Genomic DNA, 19,193 nt, shown 5'->3' with positions numbered 1-19,193 from the left:
TTGCTGAAAGTTCTGTCTCTTCAGGATGTGAACTAAACCCAGCTGGGATCCGAGTCAGAGGAGTCCCTTGAGGATGATGAGCTGGAGCTGTGCTCCTCGGGCTCAAAATCTCCATCTTCATCCTCACTGCTGGGGGCTGAGGAGTGGCTGCCTTCCTCCTCGTCCTCATTTTCCTCTGATCTCCCTGAGGCAGGAGAATGTTATCCTGTCGTGTCTGATGATGCTATCTCTGCAGCCTGAAGCCCCGGGTCCTCTCTAAGTCTTCCTTGCAGATTCCTTGATGATGGGGACTTCAGACCCATCCTTCTACTCTTGGGGTTCGGACCCCCTGTCATGCTCATGTTCTTACGCTTAACACAGGTCACCTCTCTGTAAGCAGCATATTCTTCAGGAGACAGAGTCCTGAGCCAGAGATAAAGGTCCACCTTGTACTGTGTCTGCAGTCCCTCCGCCTGCTTCTTACAAAGCTCCTTCTGGTCCTGGGGGACCCGCTGCCAGCATCTACTGATCTCCACCATGCGCTCCCTTGGGGGCACTACTTTCAGCTCCCTGCTCAACCAGAGATCCTGGTGGAACTTGTGATAGCCATTCAGTAGGGGCTTTTTGGGCTCTCCTTGGAATTTACACTTCATGAGTAAATTGTTTTCTGGGGGAGACTTCACTGTGTGCACATTTTCCTGAAACTTCTTTGGCACTTTGCTTTGACTTCCTTTGGGGACATCAGTTTTCTTGGAGCTCTGGACTAGATCAGGGTGCTGTTTTCTAAATAGAGCCATTTTCTCCTGAAACTCCTGCTTTTCTTTCTGGAAATCTTGACTATATTTCAGCTTGAGCTGTTCTGGCAGCTTTCTGTATTCCTCAGATGGAGCCTTGGTCAGCTCCTGGTTGCTCATCATGGGGTGTTTTTGGAGGTACTGAGGTCTCATCTCTTTAAAAAAGTGGAGGTAAGCTGTCAAGGGGTTCTTGGGTAAATCAGGATGTTTCTTGTGTTTTCTGCTTTTGGAAGGATTGTGAACATTTTCCTTAGCTTCCAGGACTAATTCTGTCAAAGTATGAAGCTTTCTAACATTACGGGAAATCTCTAACCATTTGAGTTTGTACATTTCCCCAGAAAATTCTTTACAAGCTATTTTTCTCAGTCCATCACCGACTGAGTTATTTTGAACATGTGCTTGTCACTGGATAGATTTTTTTTTTTTTTGTACATTCCAGTAATTGAACAATGTTTTCTCTGGACCAGTCATCTTGGCTTTTAGGCAGCACGTTTTCTAGGTTTTTGTGAAACGTATGGTCCCAGCAGATCAGACACCTCAATGGTATTTCCACCGTCTGCACTCTCAAGATTGAGCAGGTGAGTTCTTTCTGAAGTCCAGCAGTCTGTGGGATTCTATGTATTTGTGGAGAAAGAAACAGAAAGCCACTCTCCTTTGGGATACATGAGAGAAGCACACTCTGCTTAGATATGTCCCTTCTATCACTCCCTTTACCCTTAAGAATGTAAATGAAAACTGTCTCAGTCTGAATTGAGATTCATATTGAGCATTATGAAGCTTCTTTTGCAGTTAAAAATCCTCAGATCCCATCCCAATATGCCTTGCACTCAATCTCACAAAAGGATGTTTAACACACAAATGAACAAAATAAAAGACTGGTTTCTCACTCAAGGGACAAAGAATAAGAGAAAATGAAGGGAGGGGAAAAAAAAAAATTAAAAGGCCTGAAAAGCAAAGGGCTTTAAAACATCAATGAGATACCACAGCACATCAGTATAAGAATCATCAAAATCCCAAAGAGGGACATCACCAAATACTGAGAGAATGAGGAGAATCAGGAACTTTGATTCATTGCTGTTGCCTGTGTCAAATATATCTAAATATCTGTGTCTGGATTGGCATTTTCAGGAAACTACAGGGGGCAAACGTCAGCCTTGGTGTTTGTAATCTGACTACAGTGGCAGAAAAGATGTTAACAACTTCAGGAAATTATGCACCTCCTTCATGTCCAAGAATATGTATCATAAATGAACGAAGGCTTGTTCCTAAGCTATGAAGGTCTAAAGTCCTGATCATCAAAAGGCTGACTCTTACCTCTGAAGTGGTTCAGCATGTGTAGGAATAAAGAGGCCAGGAAGGGAGCTCTGGGTTCATGGGCTGAGGCTTCTGCTTCTGTGCCAAGTCAGCCCTGTAACAAAGGACATTGGTTCCATTTCAAGACCAAAGGTTAATCACATGAGCATTGCAAAACAGCAGACTTCACCACAGGATATGTTCTCAGGATTCTCCTACTTTTGGTGATTTGCATATACAATATATTCTACTTGCATGAGAATATAAAAATGTTGCCATATTTTTTACTAAATAAAAATTATCTCAAATTTCAATTTTCCCATTTTTCTCAGACATTATTCCAAGTTTTCACTCACTGAACTTAATTCCCTTCCTCAATTCCATCAATTCAAAGACCCTGGGCATTTTATAGAGAGCAAGACATTCAAGCTAAGGCTTTGAGGCTTCACTCACAAAGTAGTCATCAAGGATGCATTCTGTGTCTAAACAGAAGTGCTCACTGACCAGACATGTTTACTCTTGTCAGTCCAGCAAAGTGACACAGGTCCAACCTGGCTGCCCTGGTCCTGAAAGTCATTGCTCTTTGGTGGGTATCAGGAAGCACCTCCCTGTGAGGTCCTGCCTGCAGGGGGCTTGCTGTGATGGAACAGGTTGAGTCACTGCTACTCAGTATTATCAATATCACAGTCTCACTTGTCATGTGTGGGGAATATGTTTCTTTCGTAATTTTCTCACCTTCCAACTTACTAGGGTAGGTGCTTCCTCTGTGATATCCTAGAAAAATCCCTTCACTAAGTTTTATTTTGGTGAGGTTGGAGAGGATGGGGTGAGTGGGTGGAACAAAGCCAAGGATGTCAGCATGTTCTCAGGTATATCAGCTTCCCTCATAGCTCAGTTGGTAAAGAAACCATCTGCAATGCAGGAGAACCTGGTTCAAATCCTGGGGTCGGGAAGATCCACTGGACAAGGGATAGGTTACCCATTCCAGTATTCTTGGGCTTCCCTTGCAACTCAGCTGGTAAAGAATCCACCTGCAATGCAGGAGACCTGGTTCAATCCCTGGGTTGGGAAGGTACCCTGGAGAAAGGAAAGGCTACCCACTCCAGTATTCTGGCCTGGAGAATTCCATGGACTGTATAGTCCATGAGGTCTCAAAGAGTCAGACACGAGTGAGCTACTTTCACTTTCGCAGGTATATTTGTTTTCAGTCAAATGAAAAGGAAACTTCTGAGACCAAGGATCAGAAGTCCTCAAAGTTCTTTTGAAATGAAATAGAAAATGGCCAAAAAGACAATATTGATAATACATATGCTAGTGTTCTGTATCTATGGATTCACACATGGATTTAATCTGTACATTCTAGGCTATTTATTTGTTTATTTATTCATTTATTTTACAATAGGAGCTTGTAGAGCTACTTTCCTAACTATATTTCATACATGGTGTGTACAGGTCAATCCCAGATTCCCACTCTAAACTTCCTTTCTCCTTTTCCCTTGTTCTGAATGGGAAAAAATCAGAAAACATTTACAGACAGTTCCAAAAATGTAAAACTTGAAAATGCCACATACCAGGGAATGACTTATATTGCATTTAATTTACACTGTAAAATGTTAGTTGTAATAAGTTGACTAGAGATGGCAAAATGTACAGGAACATGCTTAGAATTTATCTGCAAATACTATGGCATTATGTACAAAGGATTCTTTATCCTGGAATTTGGGAATGGGGGAGGACCTGAAATCAATTCCCCATGGTCCCAAGGAACAATGGTGAATCCACTTCATGAAAAAGACAACAAATTTTTCAGAAATCAAAAATCATTAGTGTATACTTGCCTTTCCTTATTTTTTCCAAGCCCTATCAAAGAAAAACAAAAAAGAAAAGATCACATTAATCATGATAGTTCTATCCTTTTTCATGTTCTTTACTACTCCTGTTTGTGTATTAGATATGGCTTTCTAATTCTTTTATAGAGAACACTCAGAAGCTATCTTCATAACTGAGCCTAAAGTAAAACATGATGTGCTTCCTCCAGGCACATTAAGGAAGGAAAGGGGGCAGGAAGGGTTTGCCTCAAGATGCATCAACATCTAAGTTTCCAATGTCTTCACTACCTAGTGCTATGTTCAAGGATAAATCTCACCATTTGTAGTAACAATTAAAGCAAAAGAGACAACTGAATAAAACGAATTATAGAGTGCTTTAAAATTGATACCAGCATGAAATGTCTTACCTAGATGACAGGAAGAACCTCAGCATCCTCAGGGTGTGGATAGCAGAGAGTGACAAGGGTTTAGGGGAATGTACACTGCAGATGGAGATTGCAGCCATGAAATTAAAAGATGCTTACTGATTGGAACGAAAGTTATGACCAACCTAGATAGCATATTAAAAAGCAGAGACATTACTCTGCCAACTAAGGTCCATCTAGTCAAGGCTATGGTTTTTGCAGTGGTCATGTATGGATGTGAGAGTTGGACTGTGAAGAAAGCTGCAGGTTGAAGAATTGATGCTTTGGAACTGTGGTGTTGGAGAAGACTCCTGACAGTCCCTTGGACTGCAAAGAGATCCAACCAGTCCATCCTAAAGATCACTCCTGTGTGTTCATTGGAAGGATTGATGCTAAAGCTGAAACTCCCGTACTTTGGGCACCTCATGCGAAGAGTTGACTCATTGGAAAAGACTCTGATGCTGGGAGAGATTGGGGGCAGGAGGAGAAGGGCCGACAGATGATGAGATTGCTGGATGGTATCACCGACTCGATGGACATGAGTTTGAGTGAACTCCGGGAGTTGGTGATGGACAGGAAGGCCTGGAGTGCTGCAATTCATGAAGTCCAAAAGATTCACACACAACTGAGCGACTGAACTGAACTGAACTAATAGTGAGATTTATGCCAAGAAAATTAACTTTCCCCTGGTCACAGAGTTTTGCTGATTTTGTTACCATATATCTGGATAGGTAATATTTCAGTGTCACAGCAGCTCGTCTAGAAGAGTGTTTCTCTCTCTGAGGACGGACCCTCCTTTCTCATCTGGAGCAGCTCCATGTCCAGCTTGTGGCATATCTCGGTCAGCTGTCTGTACAATTCTTTCAGACTTTCTCTGTACTGAGTCATTCTGAACACTCTCTTCGAGTTGTTCACAAATGTCCTTGGCTTCTCTCTCCAGAGCCTCCAGATGCAGTTGCTCCTCCTCCCGGAGCAACAGAAGCATCCTCTGATATTCAGCTTGTAATTGTCACCTTCCTTAAGACCACATATTTCTGAGGGGATAGAGGATTCAAAGCACGCTTATGTTCATATTTAAAAGAAAACCTCAAATATTATTTCCTTCATGTCATTAAGAAAGTTGTTGACAAACTTTTGGTCTCAGATATCTTCCTGTCCATTTTCTGTGAGTTCCTAGTTTCTTTCCGTGTTTGAATCAAGCTATCTAGGGGTCTCAAGATCTATCATTAAGAGGATTCTTCAGGGTTCTTACTTCATAAGTTATTTCCTCTCTAAATTGGATCTGAATTTTCTCTTCTTTTCTCTGGTTTTCTAAATATTCTTTAAAGTGATAAAACTTATTTTGTACAGTTTTTAAAAAATACATATAGTGCTCTAATTTCCCTCTAGGCACTAGTCTATTCCTCTCCTCTCCTTCACAGTGACACTTATGCAATGTGTCTTATACTCTGTGTCTGACAAGGTTTATTCAAATATGCAAAATTTGTCCTAGGAACACTTTTCATGCTGTGGTTTTCCCATATACTAGCATTTTTTGAACTAACCTGTGCCAATTGTGATTACTGATAGGTCTTTTGAAACCATGCCTTTTCGAGGGAAGAGATCAATATGCTTTAATGGGAATTTAAATGGACCTAAAAAGCTAGACTTGTATCCATATGGAGTGGGTAGGTGTTCCCTTCTCCCGGGGACCTTCCCAGTCCAGGGCTTGAACCCCAGTCTCCTGGACTACAGGTAGATTCTTTGCCATCTGAGCCACCATGTAAGCCTCCCGGGGCAACTCTTACCTCCTTGCTTATTTCTTTGGCTGTTCAGTGGGTTAATACACACAGAGGGTAACACAGCATCTAATTAACTGTTGGAATGAAGAGCTCTCTGCAGGGCTCTCCCTGCTGACTCAGACCATGACTTTGGGCATGGGTATTCTTCATGCTTCTACCAGTGGGTGTATAAGTCACAGTTTCTTGTCTTTGTGTGTCCTTCACTGTCAAAGGTGAGGTCCTCAGTTCTGTAAGATGTTTTGCACACTGCCAACAAGATTGAAACTGGTTCTCACCGCTCCATGCCTGGCAGGGAGGAGGAGTTATAATTGATATAATCAATTATAGGAGTGATACATAGAAGTGATATAGGTGTGATTATAGGAATGATATAGGAGGAGATATAATTGAGTTGTGACCAGACATTTAAAGTCCTTTTAGGAAAATGCTGCTGCTGCTGCTAAGTTGCTTCAGTTGTGTCCAACTCTGTGTGACCCCATAGACGGCAGCCCACCAGACTCCCCCGTCCCTGGGATTCTCCAAGCAAGAACACTGGAGTGGGTTGCCATTTCTTCTACAATGCATGAAAGTGAAAAGTGAAAGTGAAGTCGCTCAGTTATGCCTAACTCTTAGCGACCTCATGGACTGCAGCATACCAGGCTCCTCCATCCATTGGATTTTCCAGGCAAGAGTACTGGAGTGGGTTGTCATTGCCTTCTCTGATGTTTGCTCTAGATTTTCTAAAAGGATTATGCCTTTATTCCCAACACTGGTTATGGAAAAGGATCTGATAACACAGAATATTCAATAAAATGCAGAAAGCTGAGTGGAAATACAATAAAAATTCCCAGAACTTTGCAATCATCTGTGCTTTCATCTTAATGGTAACCCTCCGGACATCTTGGCATGCTGATCATGATGCTTACGGATATGAATTTCCATCTTTGTCGTAATTACCATATCTGTTATTACATCTGTTTCATTTTCCTGAGAGTTAGCAAGAAAAACAATAAAGTTCTGTGGTTTGAAGAATAGATGCTTGCTTCTTGGACAGAAAGCTATGGCAAACCTGGTCAGCATAATAAAGAGCAGGGACACCACTTTGCCTACACCACTTTGTATAGTCAAGCTATGGTTTTTCCAGTAGCCATATACATGGCTATGTGAGAGTTGGACCCTAAGAAAAGCTGAGCACTGAAGAAATGACTCTTTCAAATGGTAGTACTGGGGAAGACTCTGGAGAGTCCCTTGGACAGCAAGGAGATCAAACCCATCAATCCTAAAGGAAATCAGTCCTGAATAGTCATTGGAAGGACTGATGCTGAAGCTGAAACTTCAGTATTTTGGTCATCTTATGAGAACAGCTAACTCATTGGAAAAGTCCCTGATGCTGGGAAATATTGAGGGCAGAAGGAAAAGAGGGCATCAGAGGATGAGATGGCTGGATGATATCACCAGTGGAATGGACAAGACATTGGGCAAACTCTGGGAGACAGTGAGGAACAAGAAAGCCAAAGAAATAAGCAAAGGGTTAAAAGATGCTCTTAACCGAAAAAGAAGGTGCAGGAATGGTAAGGTTTCAGATCATAGACAATGCAGTGCTTTTTTAAAAAAAATCAATATCTGGAGATTGCTGAGGTATAAGCTGAAAAGAGAGTATTAAATCAGGGAAGGCAGCAGTTGGTTTTCAACAAGAGTTTCTTTATTTTTGACAATTGCTTTAGAAGCATCTACCCAGGGAAAATTCCAACATGTGGGTCACAAACCCACATGCAGCTCCAAAAATTGAGGTGCATATTTGATTGTATAAATACATATCCCCAAAAGTTCCAACACCTCCCAAAGTCTACATTTCCCCTTGCAATCCAGCATCACTGCAAGATCGATCATCTTTCCTTTCCGTTCATGTTGAGCTGATGTCTGAAACCATGGATTGGTTTTCTGTTCCTGATGCATCTACTGCCGAGATTTTAGTTTACAGGTGACCAGAAGTAAACTTTGACAGATGCATCCAGCTAGAAGGAGTATAACCGTGGTTCAGAAAGGGCTCCTCAGGATCAAATGTCTTGTTGCCGCAGTGAGGACACAGGCTGGATTAAATCAGATGAACCTTGGATGTTCTAAATCCCACATAATCTCGATGAGTTTATCTTGAAGCTGGACGAGTTGGCCCAGGTGAAGGGCTCCATGAGGGCTGCCACTCTCCTGAGGGGCAGGATCAGACTCATCACTTAAGTTGCTCAGCCCATTGGTGTGACTCAGAAGCTTCTCCAGGATGGCCAGAAAGGACGTTCCCACACAGAATGAAGGTCCCAAGCTTGAACAGTGGCTCAGGGCAGAGGATGGACTCATGCTGGGACTCTGTGATCCCACACTCCTCTAAGTTCAGCTCCTGAAGGGTGGCTGCAACTTGTTCCAGAATAACGTGGATGATCTCAGGACCAAAGTCCATCATGGTGACCCCACTCAGATCCAGGCCTTTGAGGTGACACATGTTTGGGCTCTGAGACAGATGGGGCAAGTCTGACTCTGTAAGCTGCCAGTTAGTTACTGCTGGGTGGTCCAAGGGGGTCCTTGGGCATCTGGGGAGAAAGCAAGCAATTAGGTCTGAGTATTCAGGATGGCAGCTCAGCTAAACTAGTCAGATAGTTGATTTGCCCAAAGACAAGGTCCTACTAACCACCTCCTGAAGGTCAGTACCCAGAATGGCCTGTCTCATTTTGGACTGGCAGTACCTGTCTGCATCTCCTGCAAACTTGGAAGTCAACCCTGAATATTCATTGCAAGCACTGATACTGGAGCTCAAACTCCAGTACTTTGTCCACCTGATTGGAAGAGCCAACTCATCATAAAAGACCCTGATACCTGTACACCAATGGCTGATTCATGTCAATGTATGCCAAACACCACTATAATATTGTAGTTAGCCTCCCATTAAAATATAGAACAGTCTTTTGGACTCTGTGGGAGAGGGAGAGGGTGGGATGATTTTGGAGAATGGCATTGAAACATGTATAATATCATATATGAAATGAATCTCAAGTCCAGGTTCATTGCATGATACAGGATGCTTGGGGCTGGTGCACTGGGATGACCCAGACGGATGGTACATTGAAGGAGGTGGGAGAGGGGTTCAGTATGGTAACATGTGTATACCTGTGGCGGATTCATATTGATGTATGGAAAACCAATACAATATTGTAAAGTAATTAGCCTCCAATTAAAATAAATAAATTTATTTAAAAAATAATAATAGGGAGGTGGTCCTACGATGGCAGAGGAATAGGACGGGGAGACCACTTCCTCCCTCACCAATTCATCAAAAGAACACTTAAACACTGAGTAAATTCCACAAAACAACTTCTGAATGTCAGCAGAGGATATCAGGCACGCAGAAAAGCAGCCCATTGTCTTCAAAAAGAGGTAGGAAAAATATTAAAAAAAAAAAAAAAAAGAGAGAGACACACACAAAAGAGGTAGGGATGGGGCTCCGTCTCAGGAAGGTAGTCTTAAAAAGAGAGAAGTTTCCAAACACCAGGAAACACTCTCACTGCTGAGTCTGTGGCGAGCCTTGGAAGTACAGAGGGCAACATAATAGGGAGAAAAAATAAGTAAATAATTAAAACCCACAGATTACGAGCCCAACGGTTACTCCCCCAGCAGAGAAGCAGCACAGACGTCTGCACCCAACACTAGCAAGCGGGGGCTGGGCAGGGAGGCGCGGGCTGCATTGCTTAGAGTAAGGATCTGGCCTGAATGCCCCGAGGGTAATCAGAGTGAACTAATTTGGGCTAGCAAACCAGACTGTGGGATAGCTACCACGCAAAAATCCCTAAGACACTGACAGGCCCGTGCATAGAACAAAGGGCTGAACAGACCCAGCCGGCTGCAGACCATCCCCCTCTGGTGACAGGCAACCAGAGCCGGAAGGGAGCAATTACAGCCCCAGAGAGACATTATCTACGAACCTGTAAGCAGGCTTCTTTGCTAACTAGGATTTCTCAGGGTTCTGGACAGTCATCATCCACCTGAGAAGGTGCGCCGGTTGTACACCCAGAAAACCAAGCGACAGGGACAGGAGAGGCGATAAGTCGCAGTGACCGCGCTCGCCAAACACCTCATCACCCAAGCTGCTCAGAGCTGGGAAGGGCACAAAACGCAGGCCCAAAGGAGTCTGTGCCTCTGAGGACTACCCGAGTGCCTGAACCTGAGAGGCTTAGACCTGGGAGGTGCATGCAGCCCAGGGCCAGCCTCGGATGGTTCCTGGTGGAGCAACCTAGAGCCTAAGCTGTGTGGGCAGGGAGGGTGCACGTGCCGTGAGCGGGGGTAGGCCAGTGTGGCTGAGGCACTGCCAGCACACGCCAGTGTTATTTGTTTGCAGCGTCCCTCCCTCCCCACAGCATGACTGAACAAGTGAGCCTAAAAAGTGTCCACCACCACCCTCCTTGTGTCAGGGCGGAAATCAGACACCGAAGAGACCAGCAAACAGAAGAAGCTAAAACAGAGGGAACCGCTTTGGAAGTGACAGGTCCGATAGATTAACCCTGTAGTTAGTACCAACTACATAGGAAGGGGCCTAGAGATCTTGAGAAATATAAGCTGGACCAAGGAACTATCTGAAAATGAACTGACCCCACACAGCCCACAATAACACCAGAGAAAGTCCTAGATATATTTTTACGATCATTCTTTTCTTTTTTCTTTCTTTTTTTTAACTTTCTTTTAATTTTTAAGTCCTCTATTACTCCTTTAATTTTCATTTTTATAACCTATTATTACTTTTCAAAAAAAAGACTATTTTTAGAGCAAACTTCATATATATATATATTTTATTTATTATTTTTTTTCTTCCCACCCACTCCCTCTCCCACAGAGTCCGTAAGACTCTTCTATACATCAGTGTCTCATTTGCTGTCTCGTACACAGGGTTATTGCTATCATCTTTCTAAATTCCATATATATGCATTAGTATACTGTATTGATGTTTTTCCTTCTGGCTTACTTCACTCTGTATAATAGGCTCCAGTTTCATCCACCTCATTAGAACTGATTCAAATGTATTCTTTTTAATGGCTGAGTAATACTCCATTGTGTATACGTACCACAGCTTTCTTATCCATTCATCTGCTGATGGACATCTAGGTTGCTTCCATGTCCTGGCTATTATAAACAGTGCTGCGATGAACATTGGGGTACACGTGTCTCTTTCCCTTCTGGTTTCCTCAGTGTGTATGCCCAGCAGTGGGATTGCTGGATCATAAGGCAGTTCTATTTCCAGTTTTTTAAGGAATCTCCACACTGTTCTCCATAGTGGCTGTACTAGTTTGCATTCCCACCAACAGTGTAAGAGGGTTCCCTTTTCTCCACACCCTCTCCAGCATTTATTATTTGTAGACTTTTGGATCGCAGCCATTCTGACTGGTGTGAAATGGTACCTCATAGTGGTTTTGATTTGCCTTTCTCTGATAATGAGTGATGTTGAGCATCTTTCCATGTGTTTGTTAGCCATCTGTATGTCTTCTTTGGAGAAATGCCTATTTAGATCTTTGGCCCATTTTTTGATTGGGTCATTTATTTTTCTGGAGTTGAGCTGTAGGAGTTGCTTGTATATTTTTGAGATTAGTTGTTTGTCAGTTGCTTCATTTGCTATTATTTTCTCCCATTCTGAAGGCTGTCTTTTCACCTTGCTAATAGTTTCCTTTGATGTGCAGAAGCTTTTAAGGTTAATTAGGTCCCATTTGTTTATTTTTGCTTTTATTTCCAATATTCTGGGAGGTGGGTCATAGAGGATCCTGCTGTGATGTATGTCAGAGAGTGTTTTGCCTATGTTCTCCTCTAAGAGTTTTATAGTTTCTGGTCTTATGTTTAAATCTTTAATCCATTTTGAGTTTATTTTTGTGTATGGTGTTAGAAAGTGTTCTAGTTTCATTCTTTTACAAGTGGTTGACCAGATTTCCCAGCACCACTTGTTAAAGAGATTGTCTTTAATCCATTGTATATTCTTGCCTCCTTTGTCAAACATAAGGTGTCCATATGTGTGTGGATTTATCTCTGGGCTTTCTATTTTGTTCCATTGATCTATATTTCTGTCTTTGTGCCAGTACCATACTGTCTTGATAACTGTGGCTTTGTAGTAGAGCCTGAAGTCAGGTAGGTTGATTCCTCCAGTTCCATTTTTCTTTCTCATATATATATATATATATATATTAATAATTTTTGTGACTTTATTTTTTTCTTCTTCTTCTTTTCTTTAATATTGTATTTTGAAGATCCAACCTCTACTCTAGAATTTTAATCTTTGCTTTTAGGTATTTATTATCAATTTTGTACCTTTAAGAACCCAATTTTAAGTACCCATTTTTACTTGGGAGCAAGATTACTGGCTTGACTGCTCTCTTCCTCTTTGGACTCTCCTTTTTTTTCACCAGGTGACCTCTGTCTCCTTGCTCCCCCTTCTCTTCTCTACCCAACTGTGTGAATATCTGTGTGTTCCAGATGGTGGAGAACATTTAGGGAACTGATTACTGGCTGGATTTGTCTCTCTCCTTTTCATTCTCCCCTTTTATCCTCCTGGCCACCTCTGTCTCCTTCCTCCCTCTTCTCTTCTCTGTATAAGTCCATGAACGTCTCTGAGTGGTCCAGACTGTGGAGGAAGTGATAACTGGCTAGTTTGCTCTCTCCTCTTTTGATTCCACCTCATCTCATTCGGGTCACCTCTAACTCCCTCCTCCCTCTTCTCTTCTCCATGTAACTCTGTGAACCTCTCTGGGTGTCCCTCACTGTGGAGAAACTTTTCATCTTTAACCTAGATGTTTTATCAACAGTGCTACATAGAAGGAGAAGTCTTGAGACTACTGTAAAAATAAGACTGAAAACCAGAAGCAGGAGGCTTAAGTCCAAATCCTGAGAACATCAGAGAACATCTGACTCCATGGAACATTAATCAATAGGAGCTCATCAAATGCCTCCATACTGACACTGAAACCAAGCACCACACAAGGGCCAACAAGTTCCAGAGCAAGACATTCCACGCAAATTCTCCAGCAACAAAGGGACACAGCCCTGAGCTTCAATAATACAGGCTGCCCAAAGTTACACCAAAACCATTGACATCTCATAACTCATTACTGGACACTTCTTTGCACTCCAGAGAGAAGAAATCCAGCTCCACACACCAGAACACTGACACAAGCTTCCCTAACCAAGAAACCTTGACAAGCCACCAATACAACCCCACCCACAGTGAGGAAACACCATAATAAAGAGACCTCCACAAATTGCCAGAATACAGAAAGGCCACCCCAAACTCAGTAATATAAACAAGATGAAGAGACAGAGAAATACCCAGCAGGTAAAGGACAGGATAAATGCCCACCAAATCAAATAAAAGAGTAAGAGATAGGGAATCTACCTGATAAAGAATTCTGAATAATGATAGTGGAAATGATCCAAAATCTTGAAATAAAAATGGAATCACAGATAAATAGCCTGGAGACAAGGATTGAGAAGATACATGAAAGGTTTAACAAGGACCTACAAGAAATAAAAAAGAGTCAATATATAATGCATAATGCAATAAATGACATCAAAAACACTCTGGAGGCAACTAATAGTAGAATAACAGAGACAGAAGATAGGATTAGTGAAGTAGAAGATAGAATGGTATAAAAGAATGAATCAGAGAGGAAAAAAGAAAAACGAATTGAAAGAAAGTAGGACAAACTCAGAGACCTCCAGGACAATATTAAATGCTCCAACATTCAAATCATAGGAGTCCCAGAAGAAGAAGACAAAAAGAAAGACCAAGAGAAAATACTTGAGGAGATAATAGCTGAAAACTTCCCTAAAATGTATAAGGAAATAATCACCCAATTCCAAGAAACCCAGAGAGTCCCAATCAGGATAAACCCAAAGCAAAACACTCCAAGACACATATTAATCAAATTAACAAAAATCAAACACAAAGAACAAATATTAAAAGCAGCAAGGGAAAAGCAACAAATAACGCACAAGGGGATTCCCATAAGGATAACAGCTGATCTTTCAATAGAAACTCTTCAGGCCAAGAGGGAATGGCAAGACATACTTAAAGTGATGAAAGAAAATAACCTACAGCCCAGATTACTGTACCCAGCAAGGATCTCATTCAAATATGAAGGAGAAATCAAAAGCTTTACAGACAAGCAAAAGCTGAGAGAATTCAGCACCACCAAACCAGCTCTCCAACAAATACTAAAGGATATTCTCTAGACAGGAGACACAAAAAGGGTGTATAAACTTGAACCCAAAACAATAAAGTAAATGGTAACGGGATCATACTTATCAATAATTACCTTAAACATAAATGTGTTGAATGCCCCAACCAAAAGACAAAGACTGGCTGAATGGATACAAAAACAAGACCCCTATATATGTTGTCTACAAGAGACCCACCTCAAAACAGGGGACACATATAGACTGAAAGTGAAGGGCTGGAAAAAGATATTCCAAGCACATAGAGATCAAAAGAAAGCAGGAGTAGCAATACTCATATCAGATAAAATAGACTTTAAAACAAAGGCTGTGAAAAGAGACAAAGAAGGACACTATATAATGATCAAAGGATCAATCCAAGAAGAAGATAAAACAATTATAAATATATATGCACCCGACATAGGAACACTGCAATATGTAAGACAAATGCTAACAAGTATGAAAGGGGAAATTAACAATAACACAATAATAGTGGGAGACTTTAATACCCCACTCACACCTATGGATAGATCAGCTAAACAGAAAATTAACAAAGGAACACAAACTTTAAATGATACAACAAACCAGTTAGACCTAATTGATACCTATAGGACATTTCACCCCAAAACAATGAATTTCACCTTTTTCTCAAGCTCACACGGAACCTTCTCCAGTATAGATCACATCCTGGGCCATAAATCTAGCCTTGGTAAATTCAAAAAAATTGAAATCATTCCAACCATCTTTTCTGACCACAATGCATTAAGATTAGATCTCAATTACAGGAGAAAAACTATGAAAAATTCCAACATATGGAGGCTGAACAACACACTACTGAATAACCAACAAATCACTGAAGAAAGCAAAAAAGAAATAAAAATATGCATAGAGACGAATGAAAATGAAAACACAACAACCCAAAACCTGTGGGACACTGTAAAAGCAGCGCTAAGGGGATAGTTAATAGCAATACAGGCATACCTTAAGAAATAAGAAAAAAGTCAAATAAATAACCTAACTATAGACCTAAAGCAACTAGAAAAGGAAGAAATGAAGAACCCCAGAGTTAGTAGAAGGAAAGAAATCTTAAAAATTAGGGCAGAAATAAATGCAAAGAAACAAAAGAGACTGTAGCAAAAATCAACAAAGCCAAAAGCTGGTTCTTTGAAAGGATAAATAAAATTGACAAACCATTAGACAGACTCATCAAGAAACAAAGGGAGAAAAATCAAATCAATAAAATTAGAAATGAAGATGGAGAGATCACAACAGACAACACAGAAATACAAAGGATCATAAGAGACTACTATCAGCAATTATATGCCAATAAAATGGACAACGTGGAAGAAATGGACAAATTCTTAGAAAAGTACAACTTTCCAAAACTGAACCAGGAAAAATAGAAAATCTTAACAGATCCATCACAAGCATGGAAATTGAAACTGTAATCAGAAATCTTCCAGCAAACAAAAGCCCAGGTCCAGACAGCTTCACAGCTGAATTCCAGCAAAAATTTAAAGAAGAGCTAACACCTATCCTATTCAAACTCTTCCAGAGAATTGCATATTAAAGTAAATGTCCAAACTCATTCTATGAGGCCACCATCACACTAATACCAAAACCTGACAAAGATGCCACAAAAAAAGAAAACTACAGGCCAATATCACTGATGAACATAGATGCAAAAATCCTTAACAAAATTCAAGCAATCAGAATCCAACAACACATTAAAAAGATCATATACCATGACCAAGTGAACTTTATCACAGAGATGCAAGGATTCTTCAATATCCGCAAATCAATGTAATACACCACATTAACAAATTGAAAAATAAAAACCATATGATTATCTCAATACATGCAGAGAAAGCCTTTGGCAAAATTCAACATCCATTTATGACAAAAAAAAATACTCTCCAGAAAACAGGAATAGAAGGAATATATCGCAACATAATCAAAGCTATATATGACAAACCCACAGCAAACATATATCCTCAATGGTGAAAAATTGAAAGCGTTTCCCCTAAAGTCAGGAACAAGACAAGGGTGCCCACTTTCACCACTACTATTCAACATAGTGTTGGAAGTTTTGGCCACAACAATCAGAGCAGAAAAAGAAATAAAAGGAATTCAAATTGGAAAAGAAGAAGTAAAACTCTCAGTGTTTGCAGATGACATGATCCTCTACATAGAAAACCCTAAAGACTCCACAAGAAAAATACTAGAGCTAATCAATGAATATAGTAAAGTTGCAGGATATAAAATCAACACACATTGCATTCCTATACACTAATAATGAGAAAATAAAAAGAGAAATTAAGGAAACAATCCCATGCACCATTGCAATGAATAGAATAAAATACTTAGGAATATATCTACTTAAAGAAACTAAAGACCTATATATAGAAAACTATAAAACACTGGTGAAAGAAATCAAAGAGGACACTAATAGATGGAGAAATATATGATGTTCATGGATCAGAAAAATCAATATAGTGAAAATGAGTATACTACCCAAAGCAATCTATAGATTCAATGCAATCCCTATCAAGCTACCAATGGTATTTTTTCACAGAGCTAGAACAAATAATTTCACAATTTGTATGGAAATACAAAAAACTTCGAATAGCCAAAGCAATCTTGAGAAAGAAGAATGGAACTGGAGGAATCAACCTTCCTGGCTTCAAAGTCTACTACAAAGCCAGTCATCAAGAGAGTATGGTAGTGGCACAAAGACAGAAATATAGACCAATGGAACAAAATAGAAAGCCCAGACATAAATCCATGCACCTATGGACACCTTATCTTCAACAAAGGAGGCAAAAATATGCAATGGAGAAAAGACAATCTCTTTAAAAGGGGTGCTGGGAAAACTGGTCAACCACTTGTAAAAGAATGAAACTAGAACACTTTCTAACACCATACACAAAAAGAAACTCAAAATGGATTAAAGATCTAAATGTAAGACCAGAAACTATAAAACTCTTAGAGGAGAACCTAGGCAAAACACTCCCCGACATAAATCACAGCAGGATCCTCTATGACCCACCTCCCAGAATATTGGAAATAAAAGCAAAAATAAACAAATGGGATCTAATTAAAGTTAAAAGCTTCTGCACAACAAAAGAAACTCTAATCAAGGTGAAAAGACAGCCTTCAGAATGGGAGAAAACAATAGCAAATTAAGCAACTGACAACTAATCTCAAAAATATACAAGCAACTCCTACAGCTCAATTCCAGAAAAATAAACGACCCAATCAAAAAATGGGCCAAAGAACTAAATACACATTTTTCCAAAGAAGACATACAGATGGCTAACAAACACATGAAAAGATGCTCAACATCACTCATTATCAGAGAAATGCAAATCGAAGCCACAATGAGGTACCATTTCACGCCAGTCAGAATGGCTGTTATCCAAAAGTCTACAAGCAATAAATGCTAGAGAGGGTGTGGAGAAAAGGGAACCCTGTTGGTGGGAATGCAAACTAGTACAGCCACTATGGAGAACAATGTGGAGATTCCTTTAAAAACTGGAAATAGAATTGTCATATGACCCAGCAATCCCATTGCTGGGCATACACACCGAGGAAACCAGAAGGGAAAGAGACACGTGTACCCCAATGTTCATCACAGCACTGTATATAATAGCCAGGACATGGAAGCAACCTGGATGTCCATCAGCAGATGAATGGATGAGAAAGCTGTGGTACGTATACACAATGGAGTATTAGTTCAGTTCAGTTCAGTTCAGTCGCTCAGTCATGTCAGACTCTTTGCAACCCCATGAATCGCAGCACACCAGGTCTCCCTGTCCATCACCAACTCCTGGAGTTCACCCAGACCCATGTCCAGTGAGTCAGGGATGCCATCCAGCCATCTCATCCTCTGTCATCCCCTTTTCCTCATGCCCCCAATTCCTTCCAGCATCAGAGTCTTTTCCAATGAGTCAACTCTTCGCATGAGGTGGTCAAAGTACTGGAGTTTCAGCTTTAGCATCATTCCTTCCAAAGAAATCCAAGGCTGATCTCCTTCAGAATGGACTGGTTGGATCTCCTTGCAGTCCAAGGGACTCTCAAGAGTCTTATCCAACACCACAGTTCAAAAGCATTAATTCTTCGGTGCTCAGCCTTCTTCACAGTCCAACTCTCACATCCATACATGACCACTGAAAAACCATAGCCTTGACTAAATGAACCTTTGTTGGCAAAGTAACGTCTCTGCTTTTCAATATGCTATTTAGGTTGGTCACAACTTTCCTTCCAAGCAGTAAACGTCTTTTAATTTCATGGCTGCAGTCACCATCTGTAGTGATTTTGGACCCCCCAAAAATAAAGTCTGACACTGTTTCCACTGTTTCCCCATCTATTTCCAATCAAGGGATGGGACTGGATGCCATGATCTTCGGTTTCTGAATGTTGAGCTTTAAGCCAACTTTTTCACTCTCCACTTTCACTTTCATCAAGAAGCTTTTTAATTCCTCTTCACTTTCTGCCATAAGGGTGGTGTCATCTGCATATGTGAGGTTATTGATATTTCTACTGGCAATCTTGATTCCAGCTTGTGCTTCTTCCAGTCCAGGGTTTTTCATGATGTACTCTGCATATAAGTTAAATAAGCAGGGTGACAATATACAGCCTTGACGTACTCCTTTTCCTATATGGAACCAGTCTGTTGTTCCATGTCGAGTTCTAACTGTTGCTTCCTGACCTGCATACAAATTTCCTAAGAGGCAGATCAGGTGGTCTGGTATTCCCATCTCTTTCAGAATTTCCACAGTTTATTGCGATCCACACAGTCAAAGGCTTTGGCATTGTCAACAAAGCAGAAATAGATGTTTTTCTGGAACTCTCTTGCTTTTCCATGATCCAGCGGATATTGACAATTTGATCTCTGGTTCC

At 40.9% G+C, this 19,193-nt stretch overlaps 1 protein-coding gene across 1 annotated transcript; it reads right to left on the bottom strand.

Moving 5' to 3' along the window:
• Positions 1 to 200: 200 nt before the first annotated feature.
• LOC113886086 (upstream-binding factor 1-like protein 1) lies at positions 201 to 8,553 on the bottom strand. The gene is given in 4 exon segments (XM_027532018.1): positions 201 to 1,138; positions 1,141 to 1,186; positions 1,189 to 1,387; positions 8,360 to 8,553. Coding segments are annotated over 4 exon segments (1,377 nt in total).
• Between the last annotated feature and the right edge of the window lie 10,640 nt (positions 8,554 to 19,193).

Source organism: Bos indicus x Bos taurus, chromosome 29, assembly GCF_003369695.1.
Source record: "Bos indicus x Bos taurus breed Angus x Brahman F1 hybrid chromosome 29, Bos_hybrid_MaternalHap_v2.0, whole genome shotgun sequence".
Classification (NCBI taxonomy): Eukaryota; Metazoa; Chordata; class Mammalia; order Artiodactyla; family Bovidae; genus Bos; species Bos indicus x Bos taurus.
The sequence above is the reverse complement of the archived record's forward strand: the minus strand, read 5'-3'. Positions and strand labels throughout refer to the sequence as shown.